Source organism: Rhinopithecus roxellana, chromosome 1, assembly GCF_007565055.1.
Source record: "Rhinopithecus roxellana isolate Shanxi Qingling chromosome 1, ASM756505v1, whole genome shotgun sequence".
Taxonomy (NCBI): Eukaryota; Metazoa; Chordata; class Mammalia; order Primates; family Cercopithecidae; genus Rhinopithecus; species Rhinopithecus roxellana.
This window is the reverse complement of record NC_044549.1, coordinates 89,638,871-89,654,643: the sequence shown is the minus strand read 5'-3', so window position 1 is coordinate 89,654,643 and position 15,773 is coordinate 89,638,871. Positions and strand designations below refer to the sequence as shown.

At 48.0% G+C, this 15,773-nt stretch overlaps 1 protein-coding gene across 1 annotated transcript in view; it reads left to right on the top strand.

Moving 5' to 3' along the window:
* Positions 1-15,773, top strand: part of SRGAP3 (SLIT-ROBO Rho GTPase activating protein 3) — a 267,671-nt gene that overhangs the window by 181,190 nt on the left and 70,708 nt on the right. The window contains exons 5-8 of the mRNA XM_010369901.2: positions 6,238-6,423; positions 10,738-10,866; positions 12,589-12,810; positions 14,728-14,829. Coding sequence (XP_010368203.1) covers positions 6,238-6,423; positions 10,738-10,866; positions 12,589-12,810; positions 14,728-14,829 — 639 coding nt within the window. The remainder of the gene's footprint in view (positions 1-6,237; positions 6,424-10,737; positions 10,867-12,588; positions 12,811-14,727; positions 14,830-15,773) is intronic.

The window sequence follows — 15,773 nt, the reverse complement described above, 5'->3', positions numbered from 1 at the left end:
AGAGTCTTTCATTCATGCAAATATATATTGATACTTGCTGGGTAACAGGCTCTGCTCTGGTACAGAGAATACTATCATGAACAAGATCCTGGCCTCAGGACTTTGCTTCTCTTTTCCTTCAAGGAGATCTTGGTCATGCACTAGCCTAGGGTTTCACCCATACACAAATGCTGGAAGCAGAGAGCCACTCTGCCCAGGGACAGCCCTGTCTGCAGGGTGGAAGAAGCACACAGGGACTGCAACATTGAGAAGCTGTTTTCTAACAACTGATCCTTATCCTGCCCCAGGTGTCCCTTTATGGATGCTGTTAACTTCCAGATTCTGTTTGCCTTCTTTTGCATTTAAATGAGGGGCTGAAAGATGGCGCAGATAAAACTTTGCTGTTTTCAGAATCTGAGGATCAGGGAAGAGGCAAAAGGCAATGTGTGGAAAGCAAAAAGCAGTGTGATTACCAGAAGAGACAATGCTTAGCGGGCAGCAGACCCGGCCTGCAGTTCCAGCTCTGCCTGGCTTTTTGTGTGACTTTGGACAGCACTCTTGCTCTTTTCTTTTCTTTTTCTTTCTTTTCTTTTCTTTTCTTTGTTTTCTTTTTGTGATGGAGTCTCGCTGTGTCGCTCAGGCTGGAGTTCAGTGGCACAATCTCGGTTCACTGTAACCTCTGCCTCCCAGGTTCAAGCGATTCTCCTGCCTCAGCCTCCTGAGTAGCTAGGAGTACAGGCGCCCACCACCACGCCCAGCTAATTTTTGTATCTTTTTAGTAGAGATGGGGTTTCACTGTGTTGGCCAGGCTGGTCCCAAACTCCTAACCTCGTGGTCCACCCGTCTTGGCCTCCCAAAGTGCTGGGATTACAGGTGTGAGCCACCACGCTCGGCTCACTCTTGCTATTTCTGAGCCTCCATTTCCTTAAGTGAGGGGCTAGGACACCAAGAGTTATGGAGGACCTTTTGGCCCTTACATTCTGAGAACACATGCAACTGAACTGGGTCCAAGAATAGTGGTCTTAAGTGACACGTCCCTACGAGGTCCTTCCCTAGACTCCCTGAATAGGGTCTGGAGGGCTGGAAAGTGAACCCATTACCTGGCATCAAGCGGATGGGTACCTCTGAGGGGCCCTTCAGACATCCCCAGTTCGGTGATTTGGCCTCAGCTGAGCTCCTGCATCTGCCTCTGTCCCTTCCCAGCCCCAGGCACACTGCTGCTAGCAGTTGGTCACTTGATAATTTGCAGTTGACAGAGCACTTTCCCCATCTACCCCCTTCTGATCTTCACCAGGTGGGCACTGCACGGAAAGGACACGCCTCTCCACAGCCACCCAGCAAGTAGTGGGAAGGCTGAGTCTCAAAACCAAGTCTCCCTAATTCCAGTGGGCTGGGGGAGCCTTTTACCCCTGTTTTACAGTTGAGAAAGGGGTACGGGGAAGCAAAACAACCATGTGTTCAGTAGGCCCAGGCTGTGGGGTCAGCCACCTTGGCTTTGAACCCTGACTTCACTTACCAGCTTTTCACCTAGAGAAACTTACTGACCTATTCTGGGCCATGGTTTTCTCATCTGTAAAGCAGGGATCATAGGTTGCCTATCTCATAGGGGTTTTGTGAGAAGTAAATGAGTTAATACAGGTAAAGTGCATACAGCAAGGCCTGGCATGTAGTAAGTGCTCAATAGATGTTAGCTGCTATCGTTGTTGTTACTGTCATCACACTGCCTCCCAGGATTGGGGAAAGGACTCATTGAAATGCTCCTTCACTAGAAGGGCTCCTAGAAAGAGGTTTGCAAACTTTGAAGTAATAGATAAGGTTAAATATTATTTAATGCATCCTGGACTGGCAATATTGAGCTAACTGTTCTAATCTATTGAGCTAAGGACCATTCATGCTGAAGCCCATGTATCAGGTAATTAAATAAAAACATCTAGAGGATTCTGGGTACAAATAGAATCCTTTCAGAGAAACCTCCAGGTGAACTCTTTGGTGGCAGCTGTCTGTCATAAGTGACCCTGGGTGGTGGAGTTCACTGTTATTCTTGGAATCAGGAATCAAGTAGATCACAGGGAGTTTGGCCCCAGGGTGCTTGGGTTATCTTCTCCAAGCATGGGATTTTTGGAATGAAGTTTAGAGGCTATCCTGGGAAGTTTGGCCTGTCGGAGCGCAGGAAGACTACTCTGTGGCTCAAGAAGAGTAGAAAATGATGTAAAGGGAGAGAAAATAAAAAAAGAAAACTAGGCAAAGGATATGTGCGAATTGAGAACACCCAGCTGGGCTGCTGACCTTGAGTGAGTGGATGGATGCATGGTGATTGGACAGGAAGATCTAGCTGTAAATAGAAAGGCTGTCTTTTCCCCTGAACTACCCAGCGCAGATGACAGATTCGTGGTGAGGCAGGCAGACTTAGAAGCCAAAATAGAAAAAGGAGATGTAGCAGGAATCATTGAACGCAGACAGGGATGGGATCCAGACATGAAAAACACCAGCAATATGGTGGTGAGGCAAAGAAACCAGGGTTGTCTGTGGATGTGGAGGGACATGTCGAAGGGGAAAGGTGGGGTCCTGGAGACAGCTGCAACATGTGTTCCCACCCTTTAGCCACACCTGTTTTATATTATTTTATTTCTTCTTTGCATTCTATCCGTTTTTGCTCATTTGTAATCTCCCTAAAACTCCTAGAAACCCCCTTCCTGCTGATTTCATCCTCTCCGTATGCCAGTTCCACCAAGACCATATCCAAATGACTCAATGGACTCATTTATTTTATTTTTATTTTAAGTTCCAGGATACACGTGCAGGACACGCAGGTTTGTTACACGGGTAAATGTGTGCCATGGTGGCTTGCTGCACCTGTCGGTCCATCACCTACATGCATTAGCTATTTATTCTGATGCTCTTCCTGCTGCCGCCGCCCCTGACAGGCCCCAGTGTCCTTTTAACCAAGGCATGAAGATCATCAAAATAGGCACCTGCTTTGATTATCTGCAAGTCTGCAGTCACCCCTTTTGGCCACTAGATGTCGAGAACGCATCAATATGGCACATTTTCTGGTCCGTTGAGTTATTTGGATGTGATCTTGGTGGAACTGGCATACAGAGAGGATGAAATCAGCAAGAAGGGGATTTTTAGGAGTCTTAGAGAGATTGCAAATGAGCAAAAATGGATGGAATGCAGAGAAGCAATCTTTCCACCAAGACCCACGAAGAAAAGTTGACTGCATTTTAAATCCATGTATTGTTTTACAAGTTTGGGAGATTTTTAGGATAAAGGAAGAAGGGAGAAACATGGCATAAAAAAAAATATATATATATATATATATATTTTACATTAGTTAATGTTCTCCAGAGCTTGCAAGCATTTCCAGGTGAGCATGTTTAAGGTTCTTAAACCCTGAGCCCAAATCAGGGATGATAATGATGATGATGATGATGGTGGTGGTAGCACCTGATAGATACCTCCATGGCTCTTACTATGTAGAAGGTATTGTTCTCAGCACTTGACAGAAACCGACTCATTTAGTGCTCACAAGCAGCCTAGGAAGTAAGTGCTATTATTATCCGTGTTTTACTTATGAGGAAGCAGAGGTCAGAGAGGTTGTGTGACTTGTCCAAGATCACACAGCTGGCGAGTGGGAGCATCAGGATTCAACCCAGACACTTGTCCATATTCTTACCTTCTATGATCTGCAATAGATGTTGCCATATTGACTCCTGGGCTGTGGCAAAGGGAACTTTCTGGGCAATGAATCAGTGCTGTGATTTAATGATAAAAGTCACAGAGGCTGGGTACAGTGGCTCACACCTGTAATCCTAGCACTTTGGGAGGCTGAGGCGGTGGATCACCGGAGATCAGGAGCTCAAGACCAGCCTGACAAACATGGTGAAACCCCATCTCTACTAAAATATAAAAATTAGCCAGGTGTGGTGGCGGGGGCCTGTAATCTCAGCTACTTGGGAGACTGAGGCAGGAGAATCGCTTGAACCCAGAAGGTGGAGGTTGCAGTGAGCCGAGATCGTGCCACTGTACTCCAACCTGGGCAACAAGAGTGAAACTCTGTCTTAAAAAAGAAAAAAAAAAGGCACAGAATTCCTCATTCTAATAAACTCACTTCACAGCACTTCAAATGACAAGGAATAAGATTTCAGGGTTGGCCAGGAATTCATTCTGAGTTCTCCGACTTACAGGGCTTGGTTAGATAGGAGCACATTTCACTCCCGGAGGGAAGCCTTTATTCTATTAGCTGTTATAGTAATCCAAACCACAGAAGAGAATGAACAAGGCCCAGGAGCCATGGATTCCAGAAGTTCCATAGCATAGAAAGATGGTCATACACTTGGCATTGCAAAAGAAAAGTACATTTCTAGTTGAGGACCAGCAAAAATGCTATTGGTATGGAGCAGCCCAGTCAGTGTTCAAACTACTAAAAGTATTGATGCCTGCTCAGAAAGTGGTAATGAATTAAAGAAATTCATTAAGGGCTGGGTGTGGTGGTTCACACCTGTAATACCAGCACTTTGGGAGGCTGAGGCAGGAGGATCACGTGAGCCCAGGAGTTCGAGATGAGCTTGGACAACATGGCAAAACTCCATCTCTATTTATGAAAAAATGATACAGACAATCTAGGATGATCTGGTAGAAAAAGTGGTGGATTAAAAGTGAGAGTCCAGATTTCCAGTATGGTTAAATATATGTTTACCATATGACCCTCCATCCCACCCCTGGGTATTTACCTAAGAAAAATGAAAATGCATGTCCACACAAAGAAATGTACATAAGCATTCATAGCAGCTTTATTCAAAATAGCTAAAAACTATAAACACCTTGAGTAGCTATGGACATATGACTAAGTAAACAGATTGTGGCATAATCATGCAATGGAATACTTAGCCATAAAAAAGAAGTTCTGATATGTACAGCATCATCAGTGAATATCAGAAAAATTATGCTGAGTAAAAAGAGGGCTGACCCAAAGGAGTTTATATTGTATGATTCCATGGAACTGGATTCTGGAACACACGACAGAAGGCAAACCTATGATTGGGGCTGGGGTGGGGTCAGGTATTGGCTGCAGAGGGGCATGAGGGATCTTTCTGGTGTAGTGGAAGTTCTATATTTTGCTTGTGAGCTTGTGATCCTGGATACATGGATGTAAAGTTTGGTGTCTCTGCACTGATACTTGGTGATACTTGGCACCTCTGAGCCTCAGTTTCCCTGTTTGTCAAACTGAAAGGTTGTTTAATTAGATGATGTCTAGAATTTCTTCTGGCTCAGAAATTTCCCCTGTAATAACAATATTCATTTTCTATTATGGAAGTAGAGAAGCAAAGTGCAATTTGCTTTATAGGAATTGTTTCCTTTTTTTTTTTTTTTTTTTTGAGATGGAGTCTTGCTCTGTCGCCCAGGCTGGAGTGCAGTGGCATGATCTTGGCTCATTGCAAACTCCGCCTCCCTGGTTCGCACCATTCTCCTGCCTCAGCCTCCCGAATAGCCGGGACTACAGGCGCGTGCCACCACGCCTGGCTAATTTTTTGTATTTTGTTTAGTAGAGACGGGGTTTCACCATGTTAGCCAGGATGGTCTCGATCTCCTGACCTTGTTCGTGATCCTCCCACCTCAGCCTCCCAAAGTGCTGGGATTACAGGAGGAATTGTTTTTATAGGCAAGGATGAATTTATTCCAGAGAGCATAGAATATCTATTGGGTTACTTAATATTACTCATTTTGGGTACAGAGTCATTTGCAGCCCATTGTACTTCAGGAACAGCTGAGAAAATGATTTGTGTGTAAGATGGATGTTCCCCATTCAATTCCTATGGGTATGTGAGGAGGGACTATCCCTGCGGCACTGGGAGGAGAGGGAGGGATGCCACAGTCACTGCTGGCAGGGCTAGAGAGGATAGCTGAGCAAGGGCCGGGCTTGCCCTGTCACTTCTGACAGTCCCCAGGTGCTTGGAGCTATGGTTACCCTTTTAAATTTCCTCCTTATTTATTTGTTTATTTATTTATTTATTATTTTTAAATTTCCTCTTTACTAGCCCATGCCTGGCTCTTAGTTAGGATTTAATGATGATGTTGATGATATCCAGTCCTCAGAGAGTCTGTGCAAAAGTAAAGGAAGGCAGGTGCCCAGAGCGTGTTGTGGGACCAGGGCAGTGGCCAACTAGAGCGTAGAACTTGGTATGGAGCCAGGAGCAACAGGGAGGGCCATGCTGGGTCATAGCTGGGTGCTGATTTCCCCTATTTGTGCGCCTCCAGGTCATGAAAACCTACCACATGTACCATGCAGAGAGCATCAGTGCAGAAAGCAAGCTGAAGGAGGCTGAGAAGCAGGAGGAGAAGCAGTTCAATAAGTCAGGAGATCTCAGCATGAACCTGCTGCGGCACGAGGACCGGCCCCAGCGCCGCAGCTCTGTGAAGAAGATTGAGAAGATGAAGGAGAAGGCGAGTGGGGGCCCTGGGCTGGGAGCGATTGGGGACAGGGCACAAAGGGGAGGGCCATGCTCTTGGCGGACAGCCTTAGCCTTCCCCCTTTTTTCCCCACATCCCGGTGGGGTGGTGGTGGGTACGGGGGATGGGACAATGTAGCCAGTATCTCTTCTTTTGGAGATTGGTGTTCTAGTGGAAGCAGGGCCGGACATGCCCCTGCTAGCACTGGTTAGGCCTGACTTAATGCTAAAGTCAGCAGGCAGACGAGGTGCTCAACTCACAAGTAAGCTGAACTGTGATGAGATTCACACCCAGCAAGCACCTTCTCAGATGACCTGGAATCACCAGGCATTAGTGGGAGCAGGGGCTTGTTCCAGAGGCCAATTTAATGGCCAAGGGTAGGGGCTGGGGGTGAGGTGGGAACTGATTACTGAATGTGTCTCAACAAGAGGAACCAGCACCTGGAAACCTGGTGAAGGGCTCATTCCAAAATTGCCATTGCCAACTCAAAGATGAGAGAGTTAAAATCCCTGTGTATTGATTCTGGAAAAGTCCTTCAGTAGGGTGTGGTGGAAGGAATTCTAGCTTTGGAGTCAGATGGGCTGGGTTTTGAAAATGCCAGTTTTATAACACCTCTCTGAGCTGCAGTTTTGAAGTCTGACAGGAGTGGCAAATTCATCTCATCTCTCATGTCAATTCTGATCAATTGCCCAGAGCGCTGGACTGAGAATCGTGAAACCCTATCCAGATTTAGTTAAAAACAGTGCTGTAGGTCTGGCCACAGTGGCTCATGCCTGTAATATCAGCACTTTGGGAGTCGGAGTCCAAGGCGGGAGGATTGTTTGAGCCCAGGAGTTCGAGACTAGCCTGGGTAAAATGGCAAAACTCCATCTCCATGGGGAAAAAAAAAAAAAGGCAAAGAATTTGAATAGATGTTGCTCTTAAAAAAACATGTATGAGTGGCCAACAGGTACATGAAAAGACTGTCTGGGCCAGGCATGGTGGTTCACTCCTCTAATCCTAACACTTTGGGAGGCCGAGGTGGGCAGATTGTTTGAGCTCAGGAGTTCGAGACCAGGTTGGGCAATATGGCAGAACCCCATCGCTACAGAAAATAGAAAAATTAGGCAGGTGTGGTGTCATGTGCCTGTAGTCCCAGCTACTTGGGAGGCCGAGGTAGGAGGATTACCTGAGGGAGGTCGAGGCAGCAGTGAGCCATGATCACTTCACTGCACTCCAGCCTGGGCAACAGAGTGAGACCTTGTCTCAAAAAAAAAAAGAAAAAAAAGATTGTCTCTATCATTAATGATTAAGGAAATGCAAATCAAACTCAATGAAATATCACTTTGCACCCACAAGGATAGCTAGAATTAAAAAGGCAGACTAGGGCTGGGCGTGGTGGCTCATGCCTGTAGTCCCAGCACTTTGGGAGGCCAAGGCGGGCGGATCACAAGGTCAGGAGATTGAGACCATCCTGGCTAGCAAGGTGAAACCCCGTCTCTCCTAAAAATACAAAAAATTACCCAGGCGTGGTGGTGGGTGCCTATAGTCCCAGCTACTCAGGAGGCTGAGGCAGGAGAATGGCGTGAACCTGGAAGGCAGAGCTTGCAGTGAGCTGAGATTGCGCCCCCGCACTCCAGCCTGGGTGATCAAGCAAGACTCTGTCAAAAAAAGAAGAAAAAAGGCAGACTATAGGAAGTATTGGTAAGAATGTGGAGAAATTGGAATCTTCACACACTACTAGAGGGAATGTACAATGATTCTATCACTTTGGAAAGCAATCTAAATGTTAAACATAGACTAAGTTACCATGTGACTCAACAGTTTTATTCCTAGGTATCCACCCAAGAAAAATAAAAACATATGTCCATTCAAAGACTTGTACATGAATAGCAGTATTATTCATAATAGCCAAAAGATGGAAGTGACTCAGATGTTCATCTGCTGATGAATGGTTGAATAAAATAAAATGTGGTATATCCATGTGATGGAATATTATTCAGCCATGAAAAGGAGTGAAGTGCTGATACACACTGCAACATGGATGAACCTTGAAAACAGTGTGCTAAATGAAAGAAGGCAGTCACGAAAGGCCACATTTATGAAATGTCCCGCATAGACAAATCTATAGAAATAGAAAATAGATGATTGGTTTCCAGGGGCTAAGGAAGAGGAAAATGGGGGGTAACTGTGAATAGGTGCAGGGTTTCTTTCTGGGATGATGAAAATATTCTAAAGTTAGATAGTGATAATGGTTGTATGACTCTGTGAATATAGTAAAAATAAATAAAAATAAAATAAAATAACCAAGCAGGGAATGATAGGACTACAACATAGGGAGAAACAGAGAGGTAGAGTGAGTGCTGACTGGAAGTCCAGAGGCTGATTTTGAGTTCAGAGTTTTATTTTTAGTTCGATTAGCTCCTCGGCTCTTGGGCAAGCCACTTCTCTCCAGTTCTCATTTCCTCATCTATAAAATAGATGAGTTTAACGAAAATACCTTTAACATCCTTCCTAGGTATAACATTTTATGAGTCTATGAAGGGCTAAACATGGTCTCAGGGTCATGGTCATAGTGGGCCACTGGAAATAGGCCAAGAATATCAAAACTCTCTGTGGGGGTCGGGTGCATGGCTGGTGTGGGAGGTAACTGCCAGGACCCTGGAGAAAAGTTAGAGATCTCTGAAGAGAATTAAAAGGTTGAGAACTCACTGTGGAATAGGAGGGTGTAAGAATGTCTAGGCGAAGGAGGAAAACCATTTATTTACAGAGACCTGACTTTTACGCAGCAATGGGACTCATCAGTCTGAAAGGAGCAGGGGACAGCTCTGCAGCCCGCTTACTCTTTCCTGCTCCATTCCCAGGCTGGCCCAGACAGGAGCAGCTCCCTGGGAGGCACTTGGGTCCCGGCTGAGATGGGCCGCTCTGGCTACCTCACCCCGCCTCTCCCCACCACTCCCATCCGGTCATCCTCCTCCCTCCTGTCCTCCAGTCACTGAAAATGACTGAATACCTACCTTGTGCAGGGACAGTTCTGGGCGCTCCAGACCTAGCAATGAACAAGGCAGATCAAGTCCCTAACCCCACTTATTTTCTAATGGGAGGTCACTGACAATCAACAAATAAATAAAAGGGTAGGAAAAAGAAAAAAACAATTTCAGGTGGTGGAAGTGCTCATAAAGAAAAGAGTTGGGCAGGGGTGGGCAGAGGGAGTGGGATGAGCTTGTTATCGAAGGCCAATCTGGCCTCGAGACCTTGGGCCAAGGCGGAGGGAACCATGAGTCTGAGGGCCTTGAGATAGGAATGAACTTGGCCTCTTAAAGGATGGATCAAGGAGGCTGAGCAAGTGAGGGGGAGCATGGGGGAAGGTGGAGCTTAAGAAGTGGATGGGATCAGGCCATGGAGGGCTTCTCAGTTTGGTTTGTCGCTGGAGGTTGCTGGGTAGGGGTCTTATTGATTGACTGATTGATTGAGACGGAGTCTCCTTCTGTCACTTAGACCTGGAGTGCAGTGGTGTAATCTCCGCTTACTGCAACCTCTCCCTCCTGGGTTCAAGTGATTCTCCTACCCCAGCCTCCCAAGTAGCTGGGACTACAGCTGCAGGCCACCACACCCAGCTAATTTTTGTATTTGTAGTAGAGATAGGGTTTTGCCCTGTTGGCCAGGCTGGTCTTGATCTCCTGACCTCAGGTGATATGCCTGCCTTGGCCTCCCAAAGTGTTGGGATTACAGGCCAATGCTCCCGGCCAGGGATCTGATTTACACCCTACCCTAGCAAGGACAGTCGGAGGCTGCTACTTATCTAGTGTCCTCATTGGCTGTGCGGGTGCAATGTAAAGGGGGCTGCCTGAGTCCAGGTCCAACCCTTACTCATCTAGCAGTTGGAGGTCTTCCATAGGTGTGTCTGTGCAGGGCTTGGGTGGCAGGAAGTTACTATAAAGAAAAAAGAATCATTGGGCTGGGCATGATGGCTCACGCCTGTAATCCCAACACTTGGGAAGCTGAGGTGAGAGGATGGCTTGAGGCCGGGAGTTCCAGACCAGCCTGGGCAACATAGTGAGACCCCACTCTCTCTAAAAAAACTTTAAAAACAAAAACTAACCAGGTGTGATGGCATGCATCTGTAGTCCCAGCTACTCAGGAGGCTGAGGTGGGAGGATTGTTTGAGTCCAGGAGTCAAGGCTCAAGTGAGCTATGATCACACCACTGCACTCCAGCCTGGGTGACATAGCAACACCCTGTCTCTAAAAAAAAATAAAAAATAAAAAAAAATCACAAGTCCTGTCCTCTTAAACGGCTTTTCTTACGTCTACTCTTTTCTTCTTCCAGAGGCAGGCCAAGTACTCTGAAAACAAGTTGAAATGCACAAAGGCCCGGAATGACTACTTGCTCAATCTGGCAGCCACCAATGCAGCTATAAGCAAATACTACATCCATGACGTCTCCGATCTGATCGATGTGAGCTCCCTGGGGAGTCTGGGACTGAGCAGGGCCCACATCTGGGCTGGCGCACATCACTGGCTGAAGGAGGGGCTGGTCTTTGTCTTTAGCTGACATTCTGGGGTAGCCAGGGGTCTTTTGAGCCCTGCCGGAGGGGAGGGGCAGTAAATGTTTGGAAGCAGGAAAATGAGTGTTACCTCATGGTGTCTATTTTCATGAGTGGGACATGGGCCTCTGGTGGCCCCAGTGCAGTTGACTTGGGCAGTCGTATATCCAGTGCCGACTTCCCAAGTGCCCTCCTGGACACCAGGTCCTTTGCTGGGTTTGAGGGATTCAGGGGTAACCCATACACAGTTCATGCCTTGGGGGATTTCCCAGTGTGGTAAAGGAGATGTTATTGGTAATATGTTTAGCGCCCCTAGGGCCACTCAGCCAGACACACATACATGAGAAAGAAAGTAGCAAATGAGACAGACTTAATTATGCAGATCAGCTTTGTGTGGGGAGATTATCTCAGGAGAAATCGGGCAGCTTAAGCAAATGGAGAATGGAAGACTGACTCCCAAGTACCAGCTGTGCAGGACACGCCACAGGGACAAGCAGACTGGGAGAAGGAACACTGTGAGCGGAGGCGCTGGGGAGGGCTTCTTTGTCATCTAAATAGGAGCCAGGACTGTTTCTCTTGTGTCCCCCTTCCTGCACAGATGGGGGAGCTGGCCCTGTCCATGCTTAATAAAGGCTTGGTATTGGTTGATGGGCTCTTTTCCTGGTGTATCCTGTCGGGAAGTCAGGGGGCTCCTGCTTTTCCCATGGCTCCAGAGGGGGACCCATTGTCAGCATTGCAAGGAGAGGGAGCTCCCAAAGGGCCCAAGGACAGACCTTCCTCTTTCCTACTTTTCAACTTTCCTTTTTGCCCTTTCAGCCCTTTTATTGATCCGTTTACCATATATTAGTGGAGCACCTGCTGTTGTCTGGCACTTGAGGTGCAGGAGCCAGTGGGTTGGCCCTCGGGGAGCGCACCTTACCAAGGACATGTTGATAGATGATTTTAATACTAAGTGGCAGGGGTCACAGTGAGGGAGGTAGAGGGAAATGTGGACCCCTGGAGAAGGAACACCTGACCAACTCTGAGTGGGGAGAACATCAAGGAAGCCTTCCTGGAGGAAGTGACCTCTAAACTGAATTCTGAAAGAAGAGTATTCCAGGCAGAGGGGATGCATGCACACCACCCTAAAGAAGAGAAAGATGGGCTGGGAGCAGTGGCTCATGCTTGTAATCCCAGAACTTTGGGAGGCCAAGGCGGGTGGATCATGAGGTCAGGAGTTCGAGACCAGCCAGGCCAAAAATTAGCTGGGAGTGGTGGTGGGCACCTGTAATCCCAGCTACTCGGGAGGCTGAGGCAGGAGAATTGCTTGAACCCACAAGGCGGAGGTTGCAGTGAGCTGAGATCACCCCACTGCACTCCAGCCTGGGTGACAGAGTGAGACTCCATCTCAAAAAAAAAGAGAAAGATGGTGAATATAGGGAGCCTAGTTCTACTGTTGCGCAAATCTCGACCGCAACTCCCACTGAGGGCCACGGTGCGGTTTGTGCAGTAGGATTCCAAAGTGCCTTGGGGCCTCCGGGATGGAAGATTCAGCTGTGGAAAGGGAGGCGATTGTAAGTCATTGTGGTGGCCAGTGACCACCCCTCCACATCCTGGCTCTCACCTGTAACCTTCTGTTGTTGCCTCTCCCCAAGTGCTGTGATTTGGGCTTTCATGCCAGCCTGGCCCGCACCTTCCGGACCTATCTCTCAGCTGAATACAATCTGGAGACTTCTCGCCACGAGGGACTGGATGTCATCGAGAATGCAGTGGACAACCTGGATTCCCGAAGTGACAAGCACACAGTCATGGACATGTGCAATCAAGTCTTCTGCCCTCCACTCAAGTTCGAGTTCCAGCCCCACATGGGGGATGAGGTAGGCTTCCCCCTGGAGCCCGGACTTGGGGCTGCCTCCCTCTGTTCCCCCATGTGCTCCAGAACATCAGCCCGGGTTGCACATACGGGAAGTTTCTATCCGAGGCCTGGGGTCAAACTCCTGGTTCATGGGCTTCCCCAGCCGAGGAGTTTACCACTAATACCCTAATCTTACTGTCTCAAGTGCCCCCCATGCAGAATTGCAGGACCTTGGCTTCCTTTACAACCCCTCCCAGCTATGTCTAGAAGACTCCAAGGGAGCCCCAGTCTGCACACAGGCTCATGTTCTTCCCCCAGATGCCCAGGTGAGGTCCCTGGGAAGCCTGGGCCTCACTGTAGCCTCACTACAGCCATTCAGGCTGGTGCATTCCACTAGGGCACTCCCTTCCTCCAACACTACAAGCCTTTGATATGCCAGACAATCGAGTTTCCTTCAGTGCTTGTACTGCTCAGATCCTTGTTACATTCTGAAAAAACAAACAGACAAACAAACAAACAAACAAATGAAAAACAAATGGGAAGAAGGCCGTTGTGACTGGCCCCACCACAGCCCTACTAGTTACCCAAGGCTTACAAAATCCCTTATGCAAATAGTTGCCTGAGCTTATCTGTGTCACTGCTTCCTCTGGGCATTGGGGGAACCCACTCCAACAGTGTCCCTGACCCAGCCAGCCTCTGGGTCCCAGTGAGGCTCAGCTGGGCTGTCTGGGGCACCTGCTAGGAGGGGAGGGGCAAGGAGGCATCTGAGAAGATGACATTTGCTAGACCCTCTGCATGGCTCTGCCCACTTGCTTCTGCAGGGCTGCACTGCTGTGCCTGCCCCATCCCTCTGCCGTCAGCTCCAACTCTTTCGATCCATCACCTGGACCTGAAAATGCGGGCCTCATGGTGACCACTGGTGACCATAAACTTTGGGTTGCCCAGTCAGTGGCAAATAACTAATACTGTCCAGAGAGCCCTAGTGTCCCTTGTGATCCTAGCTGTGTTCCTGGAAGGGGTGAGGTGCACATGCCTGCCAGCAGCCTAACCTGCAGGTAATACTAGAATCCCACATGAGAGGTGGAGGGCGGTGGCTCACGTCTGTAATCTCAGCACTTTGGGAGGCCGAGGCAGGTGGATCACTTGAAGTCAGGAGTTCAAGACCAGCCTGGCCAACATGGTGAAACCCTGTCTCTGTTTAAAAAAAAAAAAATTAGCTGGGCATGGTGGCAGGTGCCTGTAGTCTCAGCTACTTGGGGGGCTGAGGCAGGAGAATTGCTTGAACCTGGGAGGCGGAGGTTGCAGTGAGCTGCGATAGCGCCACTGCATTCCAGCCTGGGTGAGAGTGAGATCCTGTCTCAAACAAACAAAAAAAAAAGGCGGAGGGAGAACAGCATTTCTCAGGTGCTTCCCCTCCTCCAGCCCTCACCCAGTCAAGTGCTGGGGGATGAAGAGCTATGAGCTGTGAGAGTGCATTGTCTCACAGCTGCCCTGCTGCAGCATCGTTCTGCGGCACAATGGGAGTGTGCCCTGATTGTTTCCCATTCAGGTTTTTTTCCCATTGGCTTCTCTTAGGTGGTTGCTTTCTTGCCACAACTTCTTGCCTTGAAATTAACCAATTAATTTTGCTTAGTAAGATTATGTTAAGGCTCTTTGTAAACCTTCACTTGCTTCCCAAATGTAGATCATGACTGAAAGGCCACACCTGGCAATGGCAAGAGGGCAGACTTTGAGTAGGAAGGCCCTGGTTCTCATCTGGCATTGGTTGCCACGGCCACTTATGAGCTCTGTGACCTTGGGTAGGTCACTCAACCTTTCGGAGCCTGTTTCCTGGACTGTGATTGGGATGTTAATGGTAGCACCCCCACTCCTCCGCCCTAGCGCCACACAGGTGAGGAGGGCACAGGGCAACCACAGATGGTGGCTGTTATTCCTGCAGGTGTGCCAGGTCAGCGCTCAGCAGCCCGTCCAGACAGAACTGCTCATGCGGTATCACCAGCTGCAGTCCAGACTGGCCACCCTCAAGATAGAGAATGAGGAGGTGAGTGAGCCCCTCTGCCCTATAAAGGATTTCCTTTGGAAGGCCTGGCTTGTCCCAAGGAGTCCACTTGTGCCACGGAATGCATAAGAAATGATAGTTCCACTTATAAGATGGAATAGTACACAATCATTAAAACCACACACACTAAGAATCATTAATAGCCTGGGGGAACGCTTATAAGATGTTAAATTGAAGAAAAACAAAAGGCAGGAGGCTGAGGCAAAAGAATTGCTTGAACCTGGGAGGCAGAGGTTACAGTGAGCTGAGATCATGCCACTGCACTCCAGCCTGGATGACAGAGTGAGGCTCCATCTCAAAACAAACAAACAAACAAACAAAACACAAAAGGAAATAGGACTGTATGTTCAGTATTGCCGTAACTGCAGTACGCTAAAGCATGTGTATATTTCTAGGCATAGAAAAAAGACTGGAGGGAAATGCTTAAATGTTATTAGTTGCTATGTTTGCATTGTGGGGTGATAGGTGCTTTCTGTTTACTTCTTTGCGCTTTCTTCTATTTTCTGCAATGAATTTCTGTTTTATCATTAGAAATAACAGTAGGTATTTTAAATTACACAATGAAATAAACAACCCAGGGCACACTAAATGTGACATGGATTCTGAGCTCCAAGGAGCGGGTCAGTCTTACCAGGCCCAGCCTCCCTCGCCTGCAGCTGTGGGGCATAGGATTCTCAGCAAGTGGGTACACAGATGGAAATACCAGTGCAGTGGCTCTATTCTGTGGACTGAAGAGGCCAGATGGGAAACATCCTTTTCCAACCTGGACTCCTCCTCCAAGGAGGATGTCAACAAACTGGAGGCCCCTGGAGAAAGGACACCAGGATGGAGGGAGTGACACTCGAGGTCATGGGCAGGTTTATTTTTGAAAGTGCAGTCACTGTGGGGAGGTGGGAAGACACAGTCCTGATCTTCAAATCTCAAGA